Source organism: Morone saxatilis, unplaced genomic scaffold, assembly GCF_004916995.1.
Source record: "Morone saxatilis isolate NCDOM2014 unplaced genomic scaffold, NCSU_SB_2.0 Contig1, whole genome shotgun sequence".
Lineage (NCBI taxonomy): Eukaryota > Metazoa > Chordata > Actinopteri > Moronidae > Morone > Morone saxatilis.
In genome coordinates this window covers 14,844,339-14,866,927 of record NW_023339651.1, presented here as the reverse complement: position 1 = coordinate 14,866,927, position 22,589 = coordinate 14,844,339, and the positions used below count along the sequence as shown (strand labels likewise).

The window sequence follows — 22,589 nt, the reverse complement described above, 5'->3', positions numbered from 1 at the left end:
CCCCATTCTTCTTCCTCCTCCTCCTTTGGCCTCACCGATTCCATCCCAAAAGAGTCACCCGCTTCACCCAAAACTCTGCTTCTTGCCAAACTCAATTTCCAACTTTTGTCTTCCTGCAATTTCCTCCTTTTTCTTTTTGTCTTCCCTGCCTAATATGACTTAATATGGCTCTCTAACATCATCCATCTCTCCACTGCCCCCCCGTTTCCCCTCACTCAGACATACACTTACACGAGGGGAATTGGCCGCCCTCCCCAGCCCAGACAATGGACAAAGGGGTGAGGCAGGCGCAGCTTGGAAAGCCTCTTTCATCAGGTGAGAGGTGATACGTGGTTCTGACTGTTGCTGCATCCAGCCGATGACAGCCCAAGGTGACTTTAAGCACAGGACTTAGAGGGAAGTTTGCCGTGTTCACTTTAAACGTAAAGCCACAGAGAGCAGACTTTGATTTAGTGAAGATGGTTTGCGTTTTATTACAAATTTAAACTTCGACAGTAAAGGGAAGATTGGATTACCTTTAAAACATATATGCCAGTCTGTTAATAACATTTTCACTAATGACATGACAGAACAGTGTATCATCACCCCATGAACGTAACTGCAAGTGTTAACACTTTCTGCCGAGGTGTGCAAATACATGGAACAGAACAGAAAGTTCAAGTCAGACCAGTTCAGTGGCTGTGATTTACTTTTGGACAGAGCTGTAAACCTGAATACACACACATATTACCAAACTGTTGACACACATTTTCTTTGCTCAGTTCCCTCTTGAGTTTGACATATAGTTGCTTAAGAGGAGATTGCATCACAGACACGGTTAGGGACGTTAAAGTGCACTCACCTTCCTAAAAAAAAAAGGAACACACAGTCCACTCCTTGAGTCTCTTTAACACTCAAATGACACAAACAATACTGGAAATGATTGTTCTTACATTATTAATAATAAAACATTAATATCATGTTAAATTAGCAGGTTTTAAGTTTAATAATAGTCATTGTCTTCTGTCACGCAGCAGCTAGTTGCCTGGTTGCGACTCTGTAATAAAGATGATTTGAATCCTATTAATGTTAATGAAAAATATTCCCTTTTAGAAGCAAATGCAGCCTGGCATGTGACAGGCCACCTCAGGTTTAATGGTGTTAGGCTGTCACGTAGCTACACTGCGTCATCCCTGCAGAGCCGGGAGAAGGTCTGCGATGCTGTCCACGTAATAATCTGGCACCATCCCCTGCCTCTCCGCGCAGCCGCTCTTCTGATGGGCCTCGGCATCCGCCACAGTGCTGACCCCCGTGAGCGTGAGGAGGGTCTTCAGGCCGCAGTTGGAGCCCAGCATGATGTCCGTGTCGAGGCGGTCCCCCACCATTAGGCAGCGGCCGGCGTCCACGCCGTACTGGGAGGCCACGCAGTCGAACATGAAGTGGTTGGGCTTGCCCACCGTCTGGGACTGACGCTGGGCTGCTGTCTCAACGGCCTGCAGCAGGCAGCCCGTACCTGGGAGGGGGAGAGGGAGGACCTCTTACTTTACTACAACAATTTTACTTCATGTATCTTTGTAGAGGAATCTACTTCGATTGAAATCTGAGTTCTTGTGGAGCTTCAAATTACTTGGTGAATTAGGTTGAGTGATCGCTGCATCTGCATGGGTCAAGAAATCCACTTGTTGATACAAAAAGTAATTTGGTTTATGGTGCAGACTTCTATTTGTTTGAAACAGAGCTGCAACAATTAGTCGATTAATCGTTTTTAAAGAAAAAATATCCACATTTTCTCCTTTCTTTAGTCCGTTTAGAGTCAACTGAAATTCTCTGGGTTGTGGCCAAACTAAGCATTTAAGGACATTTTCCACAATTTCCTGACATTTGATTTTATAGACCAAACATCTAGTCGAATAATCGAGTAAATGATCGACAGATTAATCAATACTGAAAATACTTGTTGCGGCCTTAGTTTGATTCACCTCAATTATGAAAACTAACCGTAAAATCAAGATTCCTCCATTAAGCTCAACAACCCCTGAATACTGTGGGGAAAGGTGAGGTCTACAATTAAAGTTACAAATCAAACACAGAGAGCATTTTTAACATTTCTGTCATTTGATGCAAGTTGGGGCAAAGCAGAGGAGCTTGTAGCTTCAAACATGTTAATATTTTACACACCTAAGAACACATTTTAAAAAGATGCCTGTGTCTTGGACAAAGACTTTCCAGGAAGTAGATTTTGTTTTTCTTTTGAGAAATGAAAGTTCTGCTACCTAGTGTTTGGTATTCTAAGCACAAAAAGTGGGATTTTTTGAGTCTATGCAGGTTTGAGTGTTTGAGGGTGTGTGACTATGTAATTAACGGTATTATTTAAGTCAAAATGTGCAAAACAGTCTTTAATAAGCCTCAACACAAACCGTAGAATCTGGGTTAGAGAGGCTCTGGTAAACGTGCTGCAGTGTGTTAATCTGCTGTAAGCCACTGTAATGTGAGCACCCAGTGAGTGTCACCCCCCCTACCTGGGACGGCCTTGCCTCCCTCCAGGGGCAGCCTGGTGTCCCTGTTGGTTCCCACAAACAGACAGTCCCGCTGGGTCAGGTACTGCAAGGCTCGGTTCAGCTTCATGTAGCTGAAATGTTCATCGAAACCCACCACCACCGCCTTCACCTCGGGATCCAGAGGCACGTTGGCCCAGTCGGTCTGCTTCCCGAATATGAGGTCCGGTCCCACCCCGGTCTGCTGGATCCCCACCGCCTCCAGCTCCTGCCTCATCGCGTTGCTCCCTATCAGGTACACTTTGCCCTCCAGCTTGCACACGGTCTTCAGGTACATGGCGGAGCAGTACGCGGTGCCGAACACCTCCTCTTCTTTCACGTCGAACCCCAGCGTTGACATTTTGTCGGCGTACATCTTCCTCGTCTTGCTGCTGTTGTTGGTGACGAAGAAGACCTTCTTGCCGTTTTCCTTGAGCAGGTTTATGACTTGAGCGGCGCCGGGGACGGCCTGGTCCCCCCGCCAGATGACCCCGTCGCAGTCAAACAGGATGCTGTCCACCGAGTCCAGCAGTGGTTTCACCAGCGCTCCGCTCAGCCGAGTACATTTGGACCCAGACATCAGGGAAAGAGTTACACCGAGTCGTTACACGCTGTCGGACGTAAAAAGCTAATACCTAACCGGCCCCGGTACGTGCGTCATTAAGGTCGGTCCCGGTACTGAATGTAAAAGGCGCACTTTGCCGCTGTGGTGAGTAACTACCGGGTTGTTTGAGTGAGAGTAGAGTTTGAACTGACCGGATAGAGTCTGACCTTCCACTGACTGCTCATCGGTGCTGCTGTAACGAGTCTACTTCCGCACCGGCTTAAAGTGACAGCAACCTCACGCGAAGACGCTGCGGTCCCACTTCCGGTCAAACTCCGTCAGCAACCTTTTTTTAGTAACTTTATTGAGAAAATATTCAGTACAAGTTACAAACAAATTTACATTTTTTAAAAGTTTCAACTATTGTATAAAAATTATATTCAAATAAATAAATGAAACAAAATATATGAAAACCAAAAACTTCGGGATCTGTTAAAACAACTGGAGTTAATGTGAAATGTCTAATTAATCTAATAGTTTGGCCAATTTATGATTTTTGAGTTGCCAATTGTAGTCCAAAACATTTTAAAATTGTTAAAAAGTATGAAATCATTTTGTGAATATAATAATTTGTATCATTCTTTATTTTTATATTATTATTCTGTTAATCACGTTTATTATGTAAATGTCATACATTGAAGTACAGTTAATGCTAATTCTGAAATGTAGGGGGGGGGGTATTTCTATGGTGGCCATAAAGTGGAAAACCCAACATGTTTATATAATATAAAAACAATTTCACAAAACATTTTATAAAATATGTCAACTAAACAGAATATTACATATAACACAACCAAACCCAAAAACGCATGTTTTATGTAATTGCTGTGCTTAATCATGTTTTATTTTATGCATCATCCATCGTTGTGCACCTTAGGGCCACCATATAATCCCAATAATATGTGAATGCTAATGTAAAGATACATTTTTGCACTTTGGCTATCAAGGTTTGTGTATTATTAATAACACTAACTACACTGAACATCAGTGTACTGCTCCCTGCTCCCCCTGTTGGCTTCACTGACCTCCGGCACAGAATCTTCTAACTTTAGAAAAATAATTTCAGGATTCAACAAAGTTCATTTTCGTGTTTGCTTACAGTCTTGTCAGAGTTTTTAACTCATGAGACCTTGTGGGGGACAGACACCAGAGCCCATCAAGTAAACTTTATTTCTCCAGTCAGCAGTAAATCTTAGGCACAGTAAACCCCTGGGAGTGGTACAGTAAATGCAGCATAACGGCACAATCAGTTGTGTTTTTTCTGAACAGGTTGTGGAGGAAAGAAAATCTCTCCGAGGTTTCGGAGTAGCCCTCTGCTGTAGTAGTATCTTTTAGAGTGGTCTGGCGCTGGATTACAGAGGTGGTCTGCTGTTGCACTTGGGTGGCAGTGCTGGCAAATGTAACCTCGACTTTTGTACCACTCATTGGCGGTCTGGTTGACAAGAGCCAGGTAGGAATGGAACAGAGCATAACCCGCCAGGAGGAAGAATACAAAGACCAGAAATCCCAGCATGAAGACAATTCTGGGGAAGGTCAGAAAGAGATGCTGGAGAGACAGAGAAAACAAGAAAATTATTTCATTTCAACATGANNACACGCTTGTAATATACAGCATATCAGCAGTACTTAGCCTCACCTGTACAACAAATACAAGACCCGCTGGCTGTTGCTGGCCGTACTCATCTATATAACTGGCTGTCAGAAGCCCTGAACGCAGCACAGCATGAAGCAGCATGTCTCCTGTCAGCAGAGCGATGTCACCCGCCATGGCGCACACGCTGAAGAGGTAAAGCAGGAAGTAACGTGTGTTCTGAGCACCGATGCAGTTGTTCACCCAGATACAGTGGTGGTCAAAACGTTGGACACACCGGTTGCAGACTCCTGAAATACAGCCAGTGTTTACGGTGAGCGCAGCAGTGACAGGTACAATATTCATTTAGTTATCAAGCCCCAAGGGAACAGAAGAGCTGGTACACCAGGTATCTGTAGTACTCACTGCAGTGTTTGGAGCGGGCCGGTTTGAGAAGCTGGCAGGTTGGACAGGAGATTCCTGGGTGAAACATCCTCTTGTCATACGGATAAATGTGCAGCTGGCCAGCCACTTTCTTCTTTGTCACAGTGCCTGCCGGAGTCAAGAGGACAGAGTCGAGAAAAAATTACTATTGTATAAAACAAAACACATTCTAGTACTCCAGTCCAGACCTTCATATGATAAGCAGAGGTCTGGTGACGACATGAATTATATCCTGTCCAGAACTAACTTGTCAATGATTCTTGTAAAACATCGGCAAACATCTAAAGCCTAACTGCTTTTTCTGCACACCCACAAACTACAGGGCCTTATAAGCAGTCGTAAGGTAGACCAACATCACCCTAAGAATAAACTGAATGAATCTTGAATGATCCTTGTAGGGAAATTAAATGGAAGAGGAGTAAGGATGTAAACAACAGAAAATCAAGCACACAAATTACAAATATCCAAAATATCTCCAAAATATGGCAGCACGCTGACAAAGAATAACTCTGTGGCATGTTGGGAAGGGATACAGTCAGTGTCCCCCTGCCTGTCTCATACTATATATATATATATATATATATCTATATATATATCTACTATATATCTAAATGTGCGATTCATAAAACAAGTTTATAAAACACATAACTGGGGCAAACAAATTAAATTACCATTATTGCTTTAAAAGACTTTGATTTAATCAAAACCTAAATGTTTAACACTGAATAAGAACTGAATTCTCTCCCACTGCAGCCAATAACAAATATGTTTGAATAGCTGAATGAACCTGGATCTCTCTTGATGCAGAGGTAGAAGAAGGAGGTCTTGATGGCCAGCAGGACGTAAGGCACAGACAGGCTGGTCAGAGTGGTATCCATCTCCCTGCAGAAGCCAAACACCTCATAGGTGAACTCTGCGTACACGGCAGCCTCTAGCAGGACATGCAGACAGATGAACATGTTGTTCCTGAAATTAGATCCAAATGGAAAAAAAAGGATGAAGGCAAATATACAGAATTATTAATTATTACACTGAAATACACAGATACACACTTAAATTATATTCAGACTTTATTATTTAACCACAAACCTTTGATGGAACAGTCTGTGCAATGTCCACTGTGAAAACTTTTGGAGCCATTTTGGCGTAAAAGGTGCGACTACCTGTGAAGAACATTATGTGACAAATCAGTCCAACAGCGCCACACAGTGTTAGTAGGTGGAGTTACAGCCAGAGTGCTTCTTTTCTTACCTTTACCACCGCGTTGAAGATGATATTAAAGGGGGTTTGCTGCTGGCCTGAGTATTTGCAGACCAGGACTATACATGTCAGCACCACTACGACGTAGATAGCGAACAGAGTGAGGAAATCCATGTCTCACCTGGCAGCTTCAGAGACACAGAACAACAGGTGTTTATGCGACAAACTGACCATGAACAGGAGCTAACTCAACGACAGCGATCATTTTATAATAGCTATAACTGTAATGTTGTTCTGTTTATTGTGTTTAAACATTGTAAAGACTTTACGAACGAATTAATGAATTAATTACTTCTAAAAACGACTCAGAGGAACAAGTTCACGTTAGCATGCTACCTTTACCCAAACGTTAGCAAACCCCCATATCTGTTAGCTACTTTCTATACTCAGTTTACTCAGTTTCCACACCCTTACCTTTTAGTCCAGGTCACACATAGCTGCCTTTCAGGGTTTTATCTCACGTCAACATAGTTGGTTTGGCTAGCGCTATGGCCACCAGCTTCACTTTTGGTTCGTGAACATGCTCTGTAAACAATGCTGCTTCCTTAGCATCGATGTGGCTACATTGGGTTGTGCTAACACGCTGAGGCTGCTGCAGGGAGGAGGGAGGGAGGGAGGGATGCTGTCAGTAAGAGACATATTTACATAAGCCTGCATCCGCTTTTTAAAGATGACAAATCATTGAGAAAAAGAGTCGAAGAAATCCAGGTTTTAAAGTGTTCAGTCTGATGGTTTCACACATTTTGGGGAGTTTTGGATGTCTTTCCTCTTCTGAAGGCCCTTTTTATTTTTCCAACAGAGTATTATGACCGTCAGATTCACCAACCCTGGCTTCAGAGGTATCCAGTCTCCTGTGTGTTTATCAGAAATCTTATTTTCTGAATGAAGAGGAGCACACTACTTTCTTCCAGTCAGACATCAAATCAGACGACTTGAGAAGGCTCTAGCTCCCTACATAAATAACTGACACTTTCTTAGTATTGTTTTCTCTCTCCCACTGTCATCCAGTGCTCCACACAATGCAACACGGCATCACAAGACACCTGCTGGATCTGGTTGCCGACATGGCCCCACACTCATATTACAGCTCACAGTGCTGGAGAGGGGAACATTACTCAGGAGCTCTGCACGCACACCTATGGACGCTGTTTAAAAAGGTAGGGATGTGTAGCTGTGCTGGTGTGTTGATCATTTGAAATGCCTCTTATGTTAGATATGTAGTTGGTTACAATGCACTGAATGCATTTGCATTTACAACTTGGGGTTATGAAGTGTTTCCAAATACTTTTCACCCCATTTATGGCAACTGAAGGGCCAATTTAGCAATTTCTTTCAGGTTTCTTTGTTTTTTAATATAAAAAAAAACTTGTCTAAAGTATAATGCATGTATGCTCAAATGTAAAAGTAATTTATTTGAATTCAGGAACAGTTTTGCTAACTGAGTGGGACATTTCTATCAGACTCAATTGCCTGTGAAATGTCAGTTTTCTGTCCGTCATCTTGAGTAACCGTCTTGGCTCTAGTGTAAGAGGAGAGTTTGATTGTCGTGAACGGTGTGTGTTTTGGAGATACAGCCATTTGTGTTTAATTATTCAGTTGGTACCGGACTACCTGTTCTTTATTGGGTGCTTTACCACTAATGACAGTTTACACTCCAATAATCTGCAGGCTTCCTCAGTACTTTCCCCTCGTTTAAATTTACTGCCAATAACATCTTAACTGCTGTTACTGACTAACCCACAGCTGCCTTAACATATAGTAAGTGTATCTGGAGTGCCCTAACAATAATAATGATATCTTCCCCCTCTACATAACCTAACCACCTAACATTCGATGGTGGAAGAAAGTAATCACATTTACTCATGTTATTGTAGTTGAGCAGCTGTATCAAGTCTGCACTCATTTTCAATTGAAATCAGTCTTTGGGAACTCTTTGTAGCCATAAAATTCACTGTTAATAATGTTCTCCCTTTTAAAATGCAATTCAGTAAATTTTATTCTTAAGAATTAACTGCTTTTGAAATGTACTAATGTAATCCTATTTTGGCTGATTAGACCTCTGCTGTGGTTAAAGTTTGGTTTAGTTGAGCTAATGACCTAATAAGAATGATAAATGTGGAAGTTGCCCCACACTAATAATACAAGCTGGACACACCATGTCCAATATGTGAGGAGGTCCAATTAGCCACAATAAGTGAAAACATCTATATGGGACTACTAAATGCAGCATTATTCTGTTTTGTTGTTTTTTTTGGGCCACTTGGAGGCAGAGCTTAATGGCCATTAAATAAATGTTTATGCCTAATGTGTGGATAATGTGTGAGCAAGCAATTCCCTGGTGAGTGTGTGTGAATGGGATTAGTTGGTGTCTGATGAGCAGTTGGCACCTGGCATGGCAGCCTCAGCCATCAGCGTATCAGTGCGAATGTGGCCTGTAGTCTAAAGCGCTTTGAGTGGTCGGCAGACTAGAAAAGTGCACTCCATTTTAATTCGCATTTAAGTGAAATATCAGTCATATTAAACCATTGTCATCTCATTTGAACTCCTTACATTTTCTGTTACGTGATGATTTTACTACCTTAGGGATATTGTGAGGGCTCTACAGCATAACCCAGTCATCATTGGTTGCACATGATATTAGTCGTTTACAACATTAAAGCACTACGTAACTTCTATAAAAATCATATATGCTGAAACTTTCACTATATTCTGACATTAGTAAATGAGACAAATAATATGTGAAACAATCAGGTTCCTCTGGCTCCTCCTTGTGTTACTAATTGTATTTTTTCAACGGCTGAATGAAAATCGGAGCCAAGAAAGATAGTTGATTGTTGAGTCTCATTCCCAGGTCCCAAAGCGTTGGTATGTGACGACCTGGGAATGAGACTCAACAATCAACTATTTTTCTCAGACATTTTTATAAAAATACCTGCTGCCAAGATTTGGAATTTTTGAAAGACAAATTAAAGCTGGCAGTGCTCGCTGTTATCAGCCTCAACCGAGGAAACGAGACAGAACAATGGGTTGAAATCAAAGGCATAGACTCAGCAGTGTTTCTCATTTTTTTTCAGAACAGTTTGGAAATATTGAGCTTATATACTTATGCACAGGTTTTGATGCTTTCAGTCTTAATTGTAAATGTTTTCCGCTTCATTTTTGACCTAACTCAGCCTCTGATACAGACTGTATTCTTGACGCTGAATGTGTTTGTCACACATTTGACTCATCACCAGATAATAAATGCCTTTTGGTATGTACAATCCGTATGCTTCTCACCAGCCAGTGTATGTATTCATTAATGGAGGGCGAAGCATGTGGTTCGCTTCAGTATTAATGAAGGGGGGTGGAGGAGAAGATTAGCTCATAATCCTAACTAATCCTACAAGCTAAAGCTCTTAAATTGCCCCTGCACCTTCTCATGGGTCAACTTCAGTGCCGCTCACACAATGGTAACGCCACAGAATTCCAGACAACGCAGACGCTCCAATTATACTCAGCAGGCTTCCTTGCATCGACGGCAGAGTGATTCTGGGCCAGAGCGGCCCTTGGAGAAAGCCCCTAAAGTGCAGAGAGAGAGGAAAAAGACAATTGGTGTAGTTTATAGAAAAATGAGCCTCCCAATACCCTTTTTGGAGAGAGATATTATTAAGGAACCGAGGTGCCGGGTGACCGCCCAGTTTCTGATTTACCCTGTGCAGGCAGCTTGCCCAAGGATGGAATCATGGGAAGAGACCAGGATATACTCCTTACACAGTCACAGAGAGACTGGCACTGGCTCGTCATGCACACTCATACTTTGCTCCATGAGGACAGCTCTGTGATTTCAGGGTGGAAGAATGGGGCAGTTTTTTTGAGTTTGTCACCCTTTCTTTTGACTTTGGTTGCAGGGTGATCAAAGGGATTTTTTTTTTTTTTTTTTTTTTTAACATTATATTTGAGAAGACAGCTTGGATATCAGGCTGCTAGAAGGCCGGCTGCTATTTGACATTCAAGATGAAGAAGTTTTTGCAAAACAAAAAAGGCCGATACTCTTTTCGGCAGAGCAAACGGGGCTCTCGGTATCCATCTAAAGATTTCTGTAAGTCCTTTATCAGCTTCGTCCACTGTGTGAATCCTGCTGCGGCTTTGGAGACTGTGGGGCACATCATTAGCTTCCAGCTGAGCAAGAGGCTTTATAGTTGATTATATTTAGCAAAAAGCCAACATGTCAATTTCTGTAATTCTGTATTTGTCATATTAGAGATGTTTTTTTTAAAACTGTCACATGTGGATTAATTATATTTTTTAATTTCAATTCAATAATTCAATAGCAATTCAATATTTCAGTCCAAAGTTTGACCCTCTGTATTTGCCAGTTTTCCTTTTTTGATTATTTGATGCCATTTTGTAACTCTTACCTGCTTAGAAATTTTCAGTGCAGTCATGGTGTGCTCTGTGACTATATTGCATAATTGCAATTCAACAGGAGAGACTCGCATGTGCAGTGGAAAAAAAAATTGCAGGAGGAACTTTTGTCTCTCAAACTAATTAAGGTCACAATCTCTGCAATGCCTTAATTTGATTGGCTGCTGTGGAGTTTGTGAACCAGGTCAGGGACCGCTGAGTGTGTCATGGTTCAGGGTAGAGGGTTACAGAGCCGCACTCGATAGTACAACTTGAGACACAGGAGATAGCAGGAGGGAGGAGAGACAGGGCGCGAGTGGCAAAGAATTGGAGCTCTTGCAGAGGATTATTTGATCCGAAGGTGTCTTTGCAATGTCGATTGACTTGAATGTATTGGCCACAGTGGGTAAGTTTATCTTCATTTTTAAGCATGATGTCTCATTATCTCGTCCATTTTTGTTTGCAGTGAAGCTCCAAAGTGCAGGACCCCCACTTTGTGAAACCCCTTGGATTATGTGTGGTTACTTGCTCCCCCCTGAAATCTCACATCGTTTCTTTCTCCCACCTCACCTATTTCATCCCGTCCTCTCCTCCCTCAAGTCCTCAGCATGCCGTCGTCCAACCAGGGCTGGCCTGAGGAGTTCGGCTTCCAGCTGGGTGGGAATGGACCCAGCTACATTCTGTCTGTGGAGGAGGGCAGCAGTGCCCACCTGGCGGGGTTGCAGGCCGGGGACCAGGTCCTGGAGATCGAGGGCCACAATGTGTCAACACTGGGTCCCCAAGCTGTCATCGCCATCGCCCAGACTCAGAAGAACATCCCTCCCAGTATCGGAGTGGTGTCCCGCATACAGCAGGTTTTACAGCTTTTGAATCAATCGCAGCAGTAATGCATATGGGGGTTAATGTCTGTGGAGTTGCATGTGATAGTACGATAACAGTATATCCAAAGAGACTGATCCTTTTGGGGGTATGTTCTGGGGTCTAACATTTAGGCAAATTGTCCTGAATTAAAGAAAATTCATATTTATAATTTCAGATGGACATCATACCCGGTCCGGACGGTCGTTTCGGGTTCACCATTGTGGGAGACTGCCCCCTGCTGGTAGAGGACTGCTCGCCTTGCTCTCCAGCCGGCCGCGCAGGTCTGAGGGCCGGGGATTACGTCATGGAGGTCAACGGCATCCCCGTCAGGCAGCACGAAATGGCTGCGGCGCTGATCAAGGCCTCCCAGGGGAGGACGCTCCGTCTGGGGGTGCTGTGCCTTGCCCCAAGGCAGAAACACAGTATCAGTATAGAGGACAGTCAGCTGGGAGTAGAAGGGGCGAGACTGGATCGTAAACATAAAGCTCTGGAGTTCAACAGGAAGGTATGTTTAGGAACACACTAACAGCTGAATCCAGGTTAATCCTGATACCTCGTCCAGTTGAGTTCGGCAGTTGAAGGCCTGAAAATGTATTTTCTCAATAATGTCTTACGTAAACCCAAAAAAACTTCTGCCAAAGTTTGAAGTGGGCCTGGCTCAGTTGGAAAAAGGTGAATCCAAGATTTCTCTTTTGAAATTGTTACAGTAATATTTTCTGTATAATAGTAGCTCTGCTAAATCCTTCCTATGAAATTTCATACAATGCAGAGTGGACGACAAAATATCCAAAGACACAAAATCTAACTCAAGCTCAAGTCCAAACTTAAGTAATATGTATAAGGCTATTGTGTTTTTCGAGGATGAAGTGTTGTTATGCTAATAATCAGGCACTGTGTAAAACTAGGTGCCACATGTCCCCCCGTTTCTATTGTCATGTCAACAAACGACTCCGAGCCTCTAACACCGCTGTCCAATCTCCATCAGGTTGAGCAGATTCTAGGTGATGAGCCTGAAGTCAAAGAGAAACTGTTCAACGTGCTGAAGCAGTACGCAACAGAGAAGAGAGTTGAGTGGTTGGCCTCCGCCCTGCCCGACATACTCACAACTGATGAGCATCGACAGCTCATCTCCAGCATCAGGTAAGAGCCAGACGTTTCAGCCCCCATTACAATGGACTGCCAAACGTAGTTTAGTATAAACTGCCCGTAGAAAGACGGCTGCTTATTCAGTGGAGAGCATGGTTCTTGTTTGTGGCCTGACCTCTCTAATCCACCCTTTGAAACTGTGAAAGTGGCCAACCATTGACCATAAAAAGCCATATCCTGGGCAAATACGGCAAATAAATCCTAAAGAAGTACATTACCGACCTACTACAGGCTGTGATCCGAGGACAGGCAAATCAAGACAGGCAGTATGGCAGTGTTGGTCGATTATTACTCCCACTCTTGGTATTGTATCCCACACACATCCTCACTTGTCCTTTTCAAGACCTAGTGAAAAGTAAAATAATCTGCAGGGATTTAATTTGTAATGACCACGTAAACAGGCTTTTCCTGTTGCTCATTCTGTGGCAGGATGGATTAGAGGGGGGTCTCGTCCGCTGCCAGCCATTTCAGAGCTCCGCTTTAGGTTTAGGTGGGCCCCATCTGCCACCCGGGGTAAATCCACACTGACCCTCCAAGTCGCTTAGAGTGTCATCAGTGTTAGTGAAACCGAGAGACTAAATTGACATGGAGGGGCCCAAGCTTAGAGTTTTTTCTACGGTAAATGGGGATTGGCGACGTGAGCCGAATTCACAGCATGGAGGTGCCTGTGATGATGAGCCACGGACAGATTGAGTCGAGTACTCGCTTCATGAAAACATAATGTGTTTTTTTTTTTAAGGAAAAAAACCTGGAGCTACAGCCAACAGGTTTTTTGAAGGTGTATGGCAGTGTGTTTCTATGAGATGGAGTAACGCCAGATGACTAAACGTGAATAACCACTCAGGTAGCCAGAGTCGTGTACGCCAGAATGACCGGCACTGTGAATCCCCAGACGGTTTGTCAACAGATTGCACTTCTTCCTCAAGTAGAGCCAATCAAACCTTTTGTTCTATTACTACACTGGCTTCCTCCACTACTACACCACTATGTTTTAATGGTATTAATATACCGTAGGAAGAGTTTCCAGCAGCAGGAAGTCAGTGCTGAGGTAGTTTCATTGTTTCCCGACCTGAAATGACGCGAAGCGACAGGATTTTTCTGCCTTAAAATTGGTCATGAATAATTCAAACTCTGTCGACTGAGAATTCATTGGTATTTGTATAATGAAGGACACTCCTATTTGCGCAAGCACCAGTAATAACATTAATGCCACCTCTCTGTGGTTTTTGCACTCCCCACCCATCTCACAACTCTCTTACCTCTCTCTCTCCCCCTCTCTCTGGGGGGGGTTTTTGTGTTGTTTTTTCTTCTTCATTATTCTGTTCAGAGCCCGGGCTGTTCCCCGCACTCTCTCCCTCTCTCTCTCTCTCTCTCTCTCTGTGTGGTGACCGTTTTCCCTTGACACTTGGTAAAGACAGCCTCCATGCACCACGGTCCCACCATATCTTTAATCCCCCACAGAGAAGCAGCGTTGAAGCAGTAGGTGTATCCGTGGTGGTGCAACTTAGTGCTTAGGTTTAGTTTATTTCTGAGACATGAGTGATAGCTAAAACGATGAATTGTCTGGGGTGAGTATACCTTTTCGTTCTTTTGTGTGTTGTTAATTAAAGATTTTATGAGACGTGTTCATTTGTGGGGGAATTTATGCATTTTTGTCAGCTGCACTGCTTTTACAAAGTGCTATCAGTGTAATTATGTATGTGAAGTGGGAGGTGAGTGAATATTTGATGCAATCAGAGACAGTACAGGACTACAGCTGCTGTTGATGTTTGATATCTGATGTTTTTAGCTTCGAAACCCTCTATTCCCCGGTTGTTTTTCTAAGCTTTCTTCGAGGCAATTCTGAGTTTTGTATCTATAATTTATTAATTCAAATGAGCCGTCAACAGCGTGTTCATGTAGTTGGAGGTGATGCGACCACACTTGGATGGAAACTGCTAGTTGTAAAACAAAGGGACACTACTGTACTATTGTCTGTTAAGTGACTAAAGTCATTAGGATGAGTGATGCACTGCTTTTAGTATGTAATCTCTTGCCACGTGTTTGAGGGTGTGTGCCTGTGGGTATCTGTGTGTGCTGGTGTGCTGAATGTTGATGTTGACGTCCTTTTAAACGTTATCTGCCTGTATTACATCAAGTCTGTGTGTGTTCTCTGAAAATAGCAGCCACTTTTGGCTTTTTTGTACCACATGATGTCTACCAATAACTGCATGGGAAATATGGCCATGGAGATTTGTTTCAAAGCAGGTCTACCTTCTTAGCTAAGTAGGAATGCAGTGATAGTTGTGCCCTATAAAGGAAAAAGAGTGATCAAAGGTTGATTATGCTGTGCACAAAGCTTTCTCTTTCAATAGTTCTGATAATGATGGTGTTTAATCCTAACTGCTGGAGTCAGTGGCTGCAGCTCCTGCTGAGTTGCTACACTGCACAAGCTTAGAAACATTAGTGGCTCTCAAGCGCCTTGCAAACTGTTTTCATTAAAGTCGGCGATGAGCACAAACGGTACTAAAGCCAGTGCATTCATAACTGCAAGTTGTCTCTTTTCATCAACACACGCAACCAAATTAGGTGCTGTTTAATGAGACCAACAAAAAGCACAACGGACCATCCATGGCTTCAGAGATGGCAATGGTGGTCAGTTGGGTTGATCCACCATTTTGGTCCAGACTGATATAGCTTGACTACTACTGGATGGATTACCATTACATGTTGTACAGATATTCAAGATATTGATTTGGATTTTCATCTATATGAAGTTGACATATTTGGTTTTTAGTTAAATATCTTGACAGCTAGATTTCCCCAAAATTCCGCACACACATTCACGTCCCCCTCAGGATTAATTGTAATAACTTATAATGACCGTCTGACTACACAATGCCACAATCATCACCAGATCAAAGTCTGAATTTCTGTAATATTTTGGTATTTGATATCAAATACTTGCTCTCATCACCCTCAGCTGTACTGTATTGTCACTGTGAGCATGTTAGCATTTAGTACATCCACACGGAGCAGCTAGCATGGCTGTAGACTCTTGATGATGATTTTTGATTTTTAATGTAAATTTGTAGGCAGAAATGTAGTGTTGTTGGTTCGGTAGTTGATAGGTTTAAAATAAAAAAACATATTGTAGTCTCTGTGGATGTTTTTTAGACCTGTTCCAAAAAACTAAGCTCATCTAGTAGTAGTCAGGTTAGTTTTGCAAAGCTATAATTGTAGAGATGTCACAGTACTCAACCTGAGCACCATCATCACTTACAGCATCAGCAAATAGTGTCACCAATTACATTTAATGTACTGTATGAAATAGGTAAAAGCATATCCACCTCTGCTGTAGAAGTATAGTCAGATTGGCTTTTAATTTACACTGTGCAGTCATGCTTAAACCTGGAACTCTGTATATGTTATGTAACATCATGAAAGAGTTGCCCCTTTTTCCTTTATTACAGCTTATTTTCTGTTTCATTCTTTATTCTTTTATCAGTATCCCTTTTATGATTCTGTGAACATGGTCATACTTTGATCACATGTATTCTTAGCCTCATTTATCCAGCGTGCTGACCTTTTTTTACCAGCACAGTTTTTAATCATCTACTTTTACAAGTTCCTGGATGCAGACCAGCCACACAGTGATGCTCACAGGGGATTTTAGAAATCATATAATTATCTTTTAATTCCACCGGCTTTATCCTTAAATGTGTTACCTACCACTGTGCTTCACTTTTTTTGGCAGTGTTCAACAGAAGCAGGACACATAGATCATGTAAGAAAGGTTCTCTCCAAAGCATTCTCCATTATTTCACACCTCTCCGTGTGTTCAGACGTGGCATCAATCTCACACTTTTGGCATTTAAGCCACATCTGGACTCTCAAAATGAAATGAGGTCTCCTCTTTGTAGTTTTCTGCTTGTCATTCCTCCCTTTTGAGAAATACGTCCCTTCCTCCCTTCTTGCTTCCTCCTCCACAACCCTCCTTCAGATAATTATAGATCTCTGTTCTCTATAAATGAGGTCAAATCAGAGCACTCATTTAGTTTCCAAGAGTTGACGCGGAAAACTTTTTGTGATGAGGTGGCTGTTTCAACAGATGGCTGTGCAATCTGCGGTGGATGAACATCTGCATTTATAAAAGCATAAATCTGATAGCAGCAGCCACACATGCACTCGCACACACATCCTAACACAGACACGTACTGTGTGAGAGACAGAGACATATTAGCACTGTGATATGAATAGATGACAAATAGCAGGGAAGCACAGATAGCAAACAGTGAGGGACTGTGTGGGTTGCTACACCTACATCACTACAGAACATTTATTTATATCTCAGGAGTCTGCTCATTGTAGCCAGTAGTCTGCAGCACTGTCTCAGGCTGCATTATGACATGATGTACACCTCAAACCTGATCAGAATCTGCAGAGACGGTGACAGCGAGGCTAAGAATATGTGGCCTATATCATTAACTGAACAGATTTGTTCCAAAAATGAAATACCCATCAATTCCTAAAAGTGGCAGTTACTTTAAAACGAGTGATGGCATTAAATTAAAACAAATGGTGCATGTTTTTAAAGGGAAGTGGTACTGGTAATTTAAAGCCACTACGTGTTGGTCATTTGATGTAATATTAGCATTATGTAAATCATTCTGATGGGTGAGATATCCTGACCTTTAACCCCCTAGTAAGCCAAGCCCTCCATCCCACACTTCCCATAATGCAATTTGATAACAGTTTTCATTAGATCCTCCCTGTCTAAATGCCCACGTCTTTCAAACTCCACAACCCCAATTTGTAACAGTCTCTCTGTTAAAAGTTGTCTCAATAAAAAATGTCTTAAGCCGAAATCAATAACCCTGATTACCTCACCATGACATCATCAGGGGTATGCCTCATGACAACTAATTGATCTGATCTTGAACTGATGTTAATATGTAAAGCAGGCCCCTTTCATAAATGTTCAATAGACCACTTTAGTCATTTTGCAATACACTACTGAATCTGCTGTGAGCTCTTGGAAGCCAGGAAAAATACATAATTAAAGCAGGAGGCAGGAGAATCATGTCAAAAACTTGTTTTGTTGTGGTGCTGAATGGAGAGCTCCTGTAAAGAGGGTAGCAGCATACGTTGTTCTTTACCACGGTGTACTTTTTATTGCTACCACTGGGGGGCCCAAAGTTGGACATTTCTAAATTCTGTATTCTGTATTTTCAGTGCTTTTTTGGTTTGAAGTATTAGACTTTTTCACGGAATAGAGTTTTAATGCGGTATTTTGCAAGGTACTGTATCTCCTTTGTATAATAAAAGAGGACTTGCTTGAGCAGTTCAGGTTTATGGACTTCACAGACTTCAGTTTATGGACCTCTATCTTTCATCTATGGAGAGTATCTCTGACCTTTTCACAGCGTCTACGAACATCTCATAAAGAGATTACTTACCGACAAATTTGATCAGAAGAGGACACCATCCTTTCAAGTCGTAACATAGTGAATGATATATTTAGAAGGACAGAGACTAACCTTTCTGCTTGGTTAGCAACATTTGAACATGCATTAAATCTAGAGTGGCATGGCCGACATTATCAGTCAGTATCACAGATATGTCTATGTCTGTTTATATTTCAACTGATAAGTTATTATTATTGTTATTATTACTGTTATTACATTGTTTTTAAACTCCCAAATAATGAGATTTTTATTGTATAAGTCTGTCTGTACAGCTACTAAACATACCTCAGAAACGAGGCATACAGGCAACCAGTGCTGTTCACAGTAGCTGACCTTTAGGTTCCACATGTAAATGAGATTTCATTATACGCCACACGGCGGGAACGGCACAGGAGGTGCTCTACATTTACCTGAGTACCATTTTAATAGAAGTGCTTAAACAACGCTTGATAGTAAAATGAACATTTGCCGGGCCTCACGTTTGCTGTGAAGTATATTTTTCTCTCTCTCTTTCTCTCCGTACAGTGTGTGTCCTAATTGCTTTATTTAGCTGTCAAAATTGTTTTTATGCAGCTTAATTAGCTTCTAGTGGACATGTACAGTGGTAGCTGTTGTCTCCTTCTTGTCTCTATCAGCGAGTTTGTTGCTAATTACTCCACTGGTACTGTTTTTCACAGACCGCGCTACACCCAGTCTGCTTATGGCTGATTCATCTGATCAGCAGCGAATCAGCGAGTCAGAACACAGCAGACTGGTGTAGGTGGGAATCAAAAGGGTTGTTTGTGCAGATCTGTGTTCGGTGCTCCGCTCTCAGTTGGACTGCGATTTACACAAACATGGATTCAAATAATCAACTTCTGACTCTCTTGATGTATCAGATGCGATTTTGGTTCTATTAGGCCGGAAAAAGATGTGGTGTTGATATATTGGACATCTTACTTACATTTTATAAGACTATATGACTACATTGTAGTAGGAGAATGCTGAATAGTAGGGGTCAGACGAGGTTGTACACTTGACGTTGCTCCACTGCGTCACTTGGGTGGCAGGCTAACGTTAGCAAGTGAGTTTGTCGTTGTAGAGTTAGACGGCTGCTTTGTACGAAGTCGACTGAATCTCTTCATGGTCTGTTGTGCTTATAGGCCGTACATTTCCAATTCTAATAGGTCATTACACTCCAAACACTTGTTTAAATTTTGAGTAAAAAGTCAAAGCCCTGTCACTTTCTTGCAGAGAGTTAGATGAGAAGATCGATACCGCTCTCATAGAAACAAGGTGAAACAGCTAGCCTGGCTCCATTTCTTTCTGGCATGTTATTTTTATACTTTAATTCTAATTTGACTTATACGAATTAAATAATGAAGATGTAATATGTTAATTAGTGAGTTTTAAAGGTTTGGACGGAGCCAGGCTACCTGTTTCCCTGTGTCTCCAGCCTTTATGCTAAGCTAAGCTATCTATCCTCCTGGCTGTGGCTTCATATTTACTGTCCGGACGTGAAAGTGGCATATATCTTCTCGTCAAATTCTTGGTAAGAAAGGCAGGGAGGGTCTAATGAAATATTTGATCAAGTTGCATTATGGGGATTGTAGGATCCAGCTTTTGGGATTTCAGCATATTTTGACCTGTGCTGTACCGATTTGGACTATTAGTTTTTAAACTGGTTTCTCACAGGTTTACCAACTTAAGAAAAGTTTAATATAAATCATAAATCATAAATCTCTGGACTACCCCTTCAAGAATTATATAAGACAGTGGAGCTCCTTTTGTGGTGTTGGTGACATTTTTTCCCCTTGCTGTTTTTAGTATGTAGTGAAAAGGAGCTCTTATAATCAAATCAAAGCTCATACTGGACTCTTAATTGAAATGAGAATGATTTATTTAGAGTGAACTATTTACACCTACTGATTTTGCTTGTCTTTGATCTCGTGAAGCTGAAGTGGGTTGAGCTTCTTTATCAAAATGGGAATATTGATAAGGTCTCAGGTCAATAAGATGATGACAGCTTCCTGCTCTGTGCTCACACTGACACAGAGGTGAGGCGTGGACGGAAGTGTGGGAGAGCGAGAGAGTGAGAATGAGATACTGTAGATAGGAAAAGAGAGAGAGGGATGGCAGAGGAGAAATCCCATGCTCGCTCACTCCCACACCTTTTTCTCTTGCTGTATTCTGGCTCTGGTACCTCACGCTGCAGCAGTGAGACTCCAGCAAGCAGCAAGTAACGCCAAGATTTCCTCACTGTCTCTCTCCTCCAGAGAAAGACCCTTTCTCTCCGGCTTCCTATTCAACTTCTCTTTTTTTCTTCTCTGTGGGGACAGCAGGGAAAGACCACCTCTCTCCATCAAAAGCCTTTCTCTTTTCTTTGAATTGAGTCTTGAAGGAGGAAGCCTGTTGATTTGAATTGGTGTGGACTTATTTCAGCAGCGATTGAGTTGATAATCACTTTTTAATCCCTCCTCATGCTGGATCTTTGACTTGCTGCTGTTATTTCACTGGGACAGCAAAATGGATCGAGGTGGATCTGTGATGTAGATCCATCTTCTTTCCTACTCTTTTTCTTTTCTCTGAGTCAACTCTTGTGGACAAAAACTAATATCGCCCCCTTTATTTTCCTCACATGCCACCATGTTCGCTAGAATCTTCATTCCCAAGAAGCACCGGCAGCGCTTCGACGAGGCCGTGTCCCAGAACGTGATCAACCGACTCTGCCGCAGCAAGAGCATCAGCGAGCCCCATGGAAGAATCCGCCGCAGTCGGAGCGAGGATCACTCTGAGCGCCACCACGGGTCCAAACGGGCCAGCTCGGTGCCAAGAGATGGAGAACCTGGAGGGAGGGGTGAGACGGAGAGAGAGAGAGGTTTAAGGAAGGCTGTCTCTGGGATGCCAGCGCATCCCCCCATCGGACCTAATCAGAGGTGAGCGCACATGTACAAGAGTCCTAATTTGTAGTTTTTTGTAATGAGTCTCTTTGGCTCTGTTTTACGTGTTGTTTACTGTTGGAAACCAGGCTACCAACAGGTTCATGTCAACACGTAATTCAGCAGCCAAATGTTGACTTGATTATTCAGACATTTACAGGCAGAATGTTTTGAAAAAGAGGACACTGTTTCTCTTTTTCCATCCTAAAGCTCTTGTTTTCCTGAGTCACGTCACAAAGCTGCCCTTAGAAAACCCAAAATATGTGTACATAAGAAGATGTTTTTACACCCTACAATATAAGTTAGAAAGTGCTCATTTAGCCAAATAACCACGTCTTTAGCTGCTCAAAACGTAAACTTCCATCCTGCGTGTGTGTATCTCCTCACCTATTCAACGTGTTAATCCTGCGATGTTGTAGAGCCCCTGACCATTGAACCTCTGCCGCTCATCCTCCTCCCACTAACACACTGATTACACGACTGTCCAATTAATAACACCGCAGCGGAGTGCAGGATTACAGGGGTGGCAGCGCACTCCCACACTCCCACACTAAGCCAACTAACTATAAACCTTAAGATCTGCATTCATCCACACGGGAGTGAAAACGTGTGGCTGAATTTGTCAAGTGTAATCGTATCGGCAGGGCACAAAACAATAGGAGGCAAGCAGATTGTGTTAAATTGGAAAGGTTACATCATGTGGTGGACTGTAAGTGGCAGAGTCACAATAATACGTTGCTGCATGCTGGTGCCTTCGCTGAACTGAAAAAATCCCTGTGTTGTGTAACACTGTACAGTCTCCATTGTAACAAACCAAATACATAGATAGATAGGATATATCGGCCACCATAGCTTCTCCTACATGCTTGGAACGGGAAAGTGAGACGAGGGGGTTGTTTCGGACAGGTACCGGGACCTTTGCTAATATTCACTCGACCTCACCTGATTTCACCATCCTGCTCTCATCCACTAACATGACATCTGGTTTGCCGTCTGCCTGAATCCATGTGAATGCAGCATAAGATATAGAGATATAACATGTTTTTGAATGAATCCACTCCCAGATGTGTTTAAAAATGTACTTTTAGTGAATGATCTTTTACTATATCCTGTTTACAAAATGGTCTATTGATATAGATACTCAAAATCAATCACTATAAATTGGCAAATGTCTTTTTTCAGGCAGATGTTGGACAGCAGCTGCTGCCTCGGTAGTTTCATTAAGTAGTGACTGACTGATTCATTTGGTTTTGGTTCGACGGCTTCGTGTGAAACCATGTAAAAGTATAAAGTGCAGCTGGTGTAGACTGATGGGAATCAGGAGAGGCCTTGAGCAGCCTGATAGCCACAGACACTCAGTTTGTTAAGTGTGCTCAAGGCTGATGCTGCAGTTATTTTTGTGGCTGCAAAGCCCAGCACACTCTTCACACACACACACAC

General features: G+C 42.4%; 4 protein-coding genes across 4 annotated transcripts in view; 1 reads left to right on the top strand and 3 right to left on the bottom strand.

Annotated features, from left to right (window-relative positions):
- Positions 1 to 351, bottom strand: part of bricd5 (BRICHOS domain containing 5) — a 2,267-nt gene extending 1,916 nt beyond the window's left edge. The window contains exon 1 of the mRNA XM_035669960.1: positions 232 to 351. Within this exon, the coding sequence (XP_035525853.1) occupies positions 232 to 351 (120 nt within the window). The remainder of the gene's footprint in view (positions 1 to 231) is intronic.
- Positions 352 to 443: 92 nt separating this feature from the next.
- pgp (phosphoglycolate phosphatase) lies at positions 444 to 3,332 on the bottom strand. Its single transcript, XM_035659699.1, has 2 exons — positions 2,499 to 3,332; positions 444 to 1,492 (listed from the first exon to the last, which is right to left on the bottom strand). The coding sequence occupies exons 1-2, from the start codon at positions 3,091 to 3,093 to the stop codon at positions 1,167 to 1,169; spliced, it is 921 nt and encodes a 306-aa protein (XP_035515592.1). The 5' UTR covers positions 3,094 to 3,332; the 3' UTR covers positions 444 to 1,166.
- Positions 3,333 to 4,263: 931 nt separating this feature from the next.
- On the bottom strand, positions 4,264 to 6,971 carry zdhhc4 (zinc finger DHHC-type palmitoyltransferase 4). Its single transcript, XM_035659577.1, has 7 exons — positions 6,806 to 6,971; positions 6,383 to 6,519; positions 6,221 to 6,294; positions 5,919 to 6,097; positions 5,114 to 5,239; positions 4,754 to 4,998; positions 4,264 to 4,663 (listed from the first exon to the last, which is right to left on the bottom strand). The coding sequence occupies exons 2-7, from the start codon at positions 6,503 to 6,505 to the stop codon at positions 4,364 to 4,366; spliced, it is 1,047 nt and encodes a 348-aa protein (XP_035515470.1). The 5' UTR covers positions 6,506 to 6,519; positions 6,806 to 6,971; the 3' UTR covers positions 4,264 to 4,363.
- A 3,416-nt stretch (positions 6,972 to 10,387) lies between these two features.
- The window catches only part of grid2ipb (glutamate receptor, ionotropic, delta 2 (Grid2) interacting protein, b), a 29,356-nt gene continuing 17,154 nt past the window's right edge, over positions 10,388 to 22,589 (top strand). Inside the window, exons 1-5 of the mRNA XM_035669947.1 lie at positions 10,388 to 10,472; positions 11,378 to 11,631; positions 11,814 to 12,143; positions 12,624 to 12,778; positions 20,868 to 21,146. Of these exons, the coding sequence (XP_035525840.1) occupies positions 10,388 to 10,472; positions 11,378 to 11,631; positions 11,814 to 12,143; positions 12,624 to 12,778; positions 20,868 to 21,146 (1,103 nt within the window). The remainder of the gene's footprint in view (positions 10,473 to 11,377; positions 11,632 to 11,813; positions 12,144 to 12,623; positions 12,779 to 20,867; positions 21,147 to 22,589) is intronic.

What these genes read in the sequence shown, in the direction of transcription:
- pgp (XM_035659699.1), bottom strand. Translation starts at nt 3,093, where the DNA reads ATGTCTGGGTCCAAATGTACTCGGCTGAGCGGAGCGCTGGTGAAACCA. An exon ending in GGGAGGCAAGGCCGTCCCAG is followed by an intron (nt 1,493 to 2,498) that starts GTAGGGGGGGTG and finishes TCCCCCTCCCAG; the next exon opens with GTACGGGCTGCCTGCTGCAG.
- zdhhc4 (XM_035659577.1), bottom strand. Translation starts at nt 6,505, where the DNA reads ATGGATTTCCTCACTCTGTTCGCTATCTACGTCGTAGTGGTGCTGACA. An exon ending in TCTTCAACGCGGTGGTAAAG is followed by an intron (nt 6,295 to 6,382) that starts GTAAGAAAAGAA and finishes TGTTCTTCACAG; the next exon opens with GTAGTCGCACCTTTTACGCC. An exon ending in CTGCATCAAGAGAGATCCAG is followed by an intron (nt 5,240 to 5,918) that starts GTTCATTCAGCT and finishes TGACTCCGGCAG; the next exon opens with GCACTGTGACAAAGAAGAAA.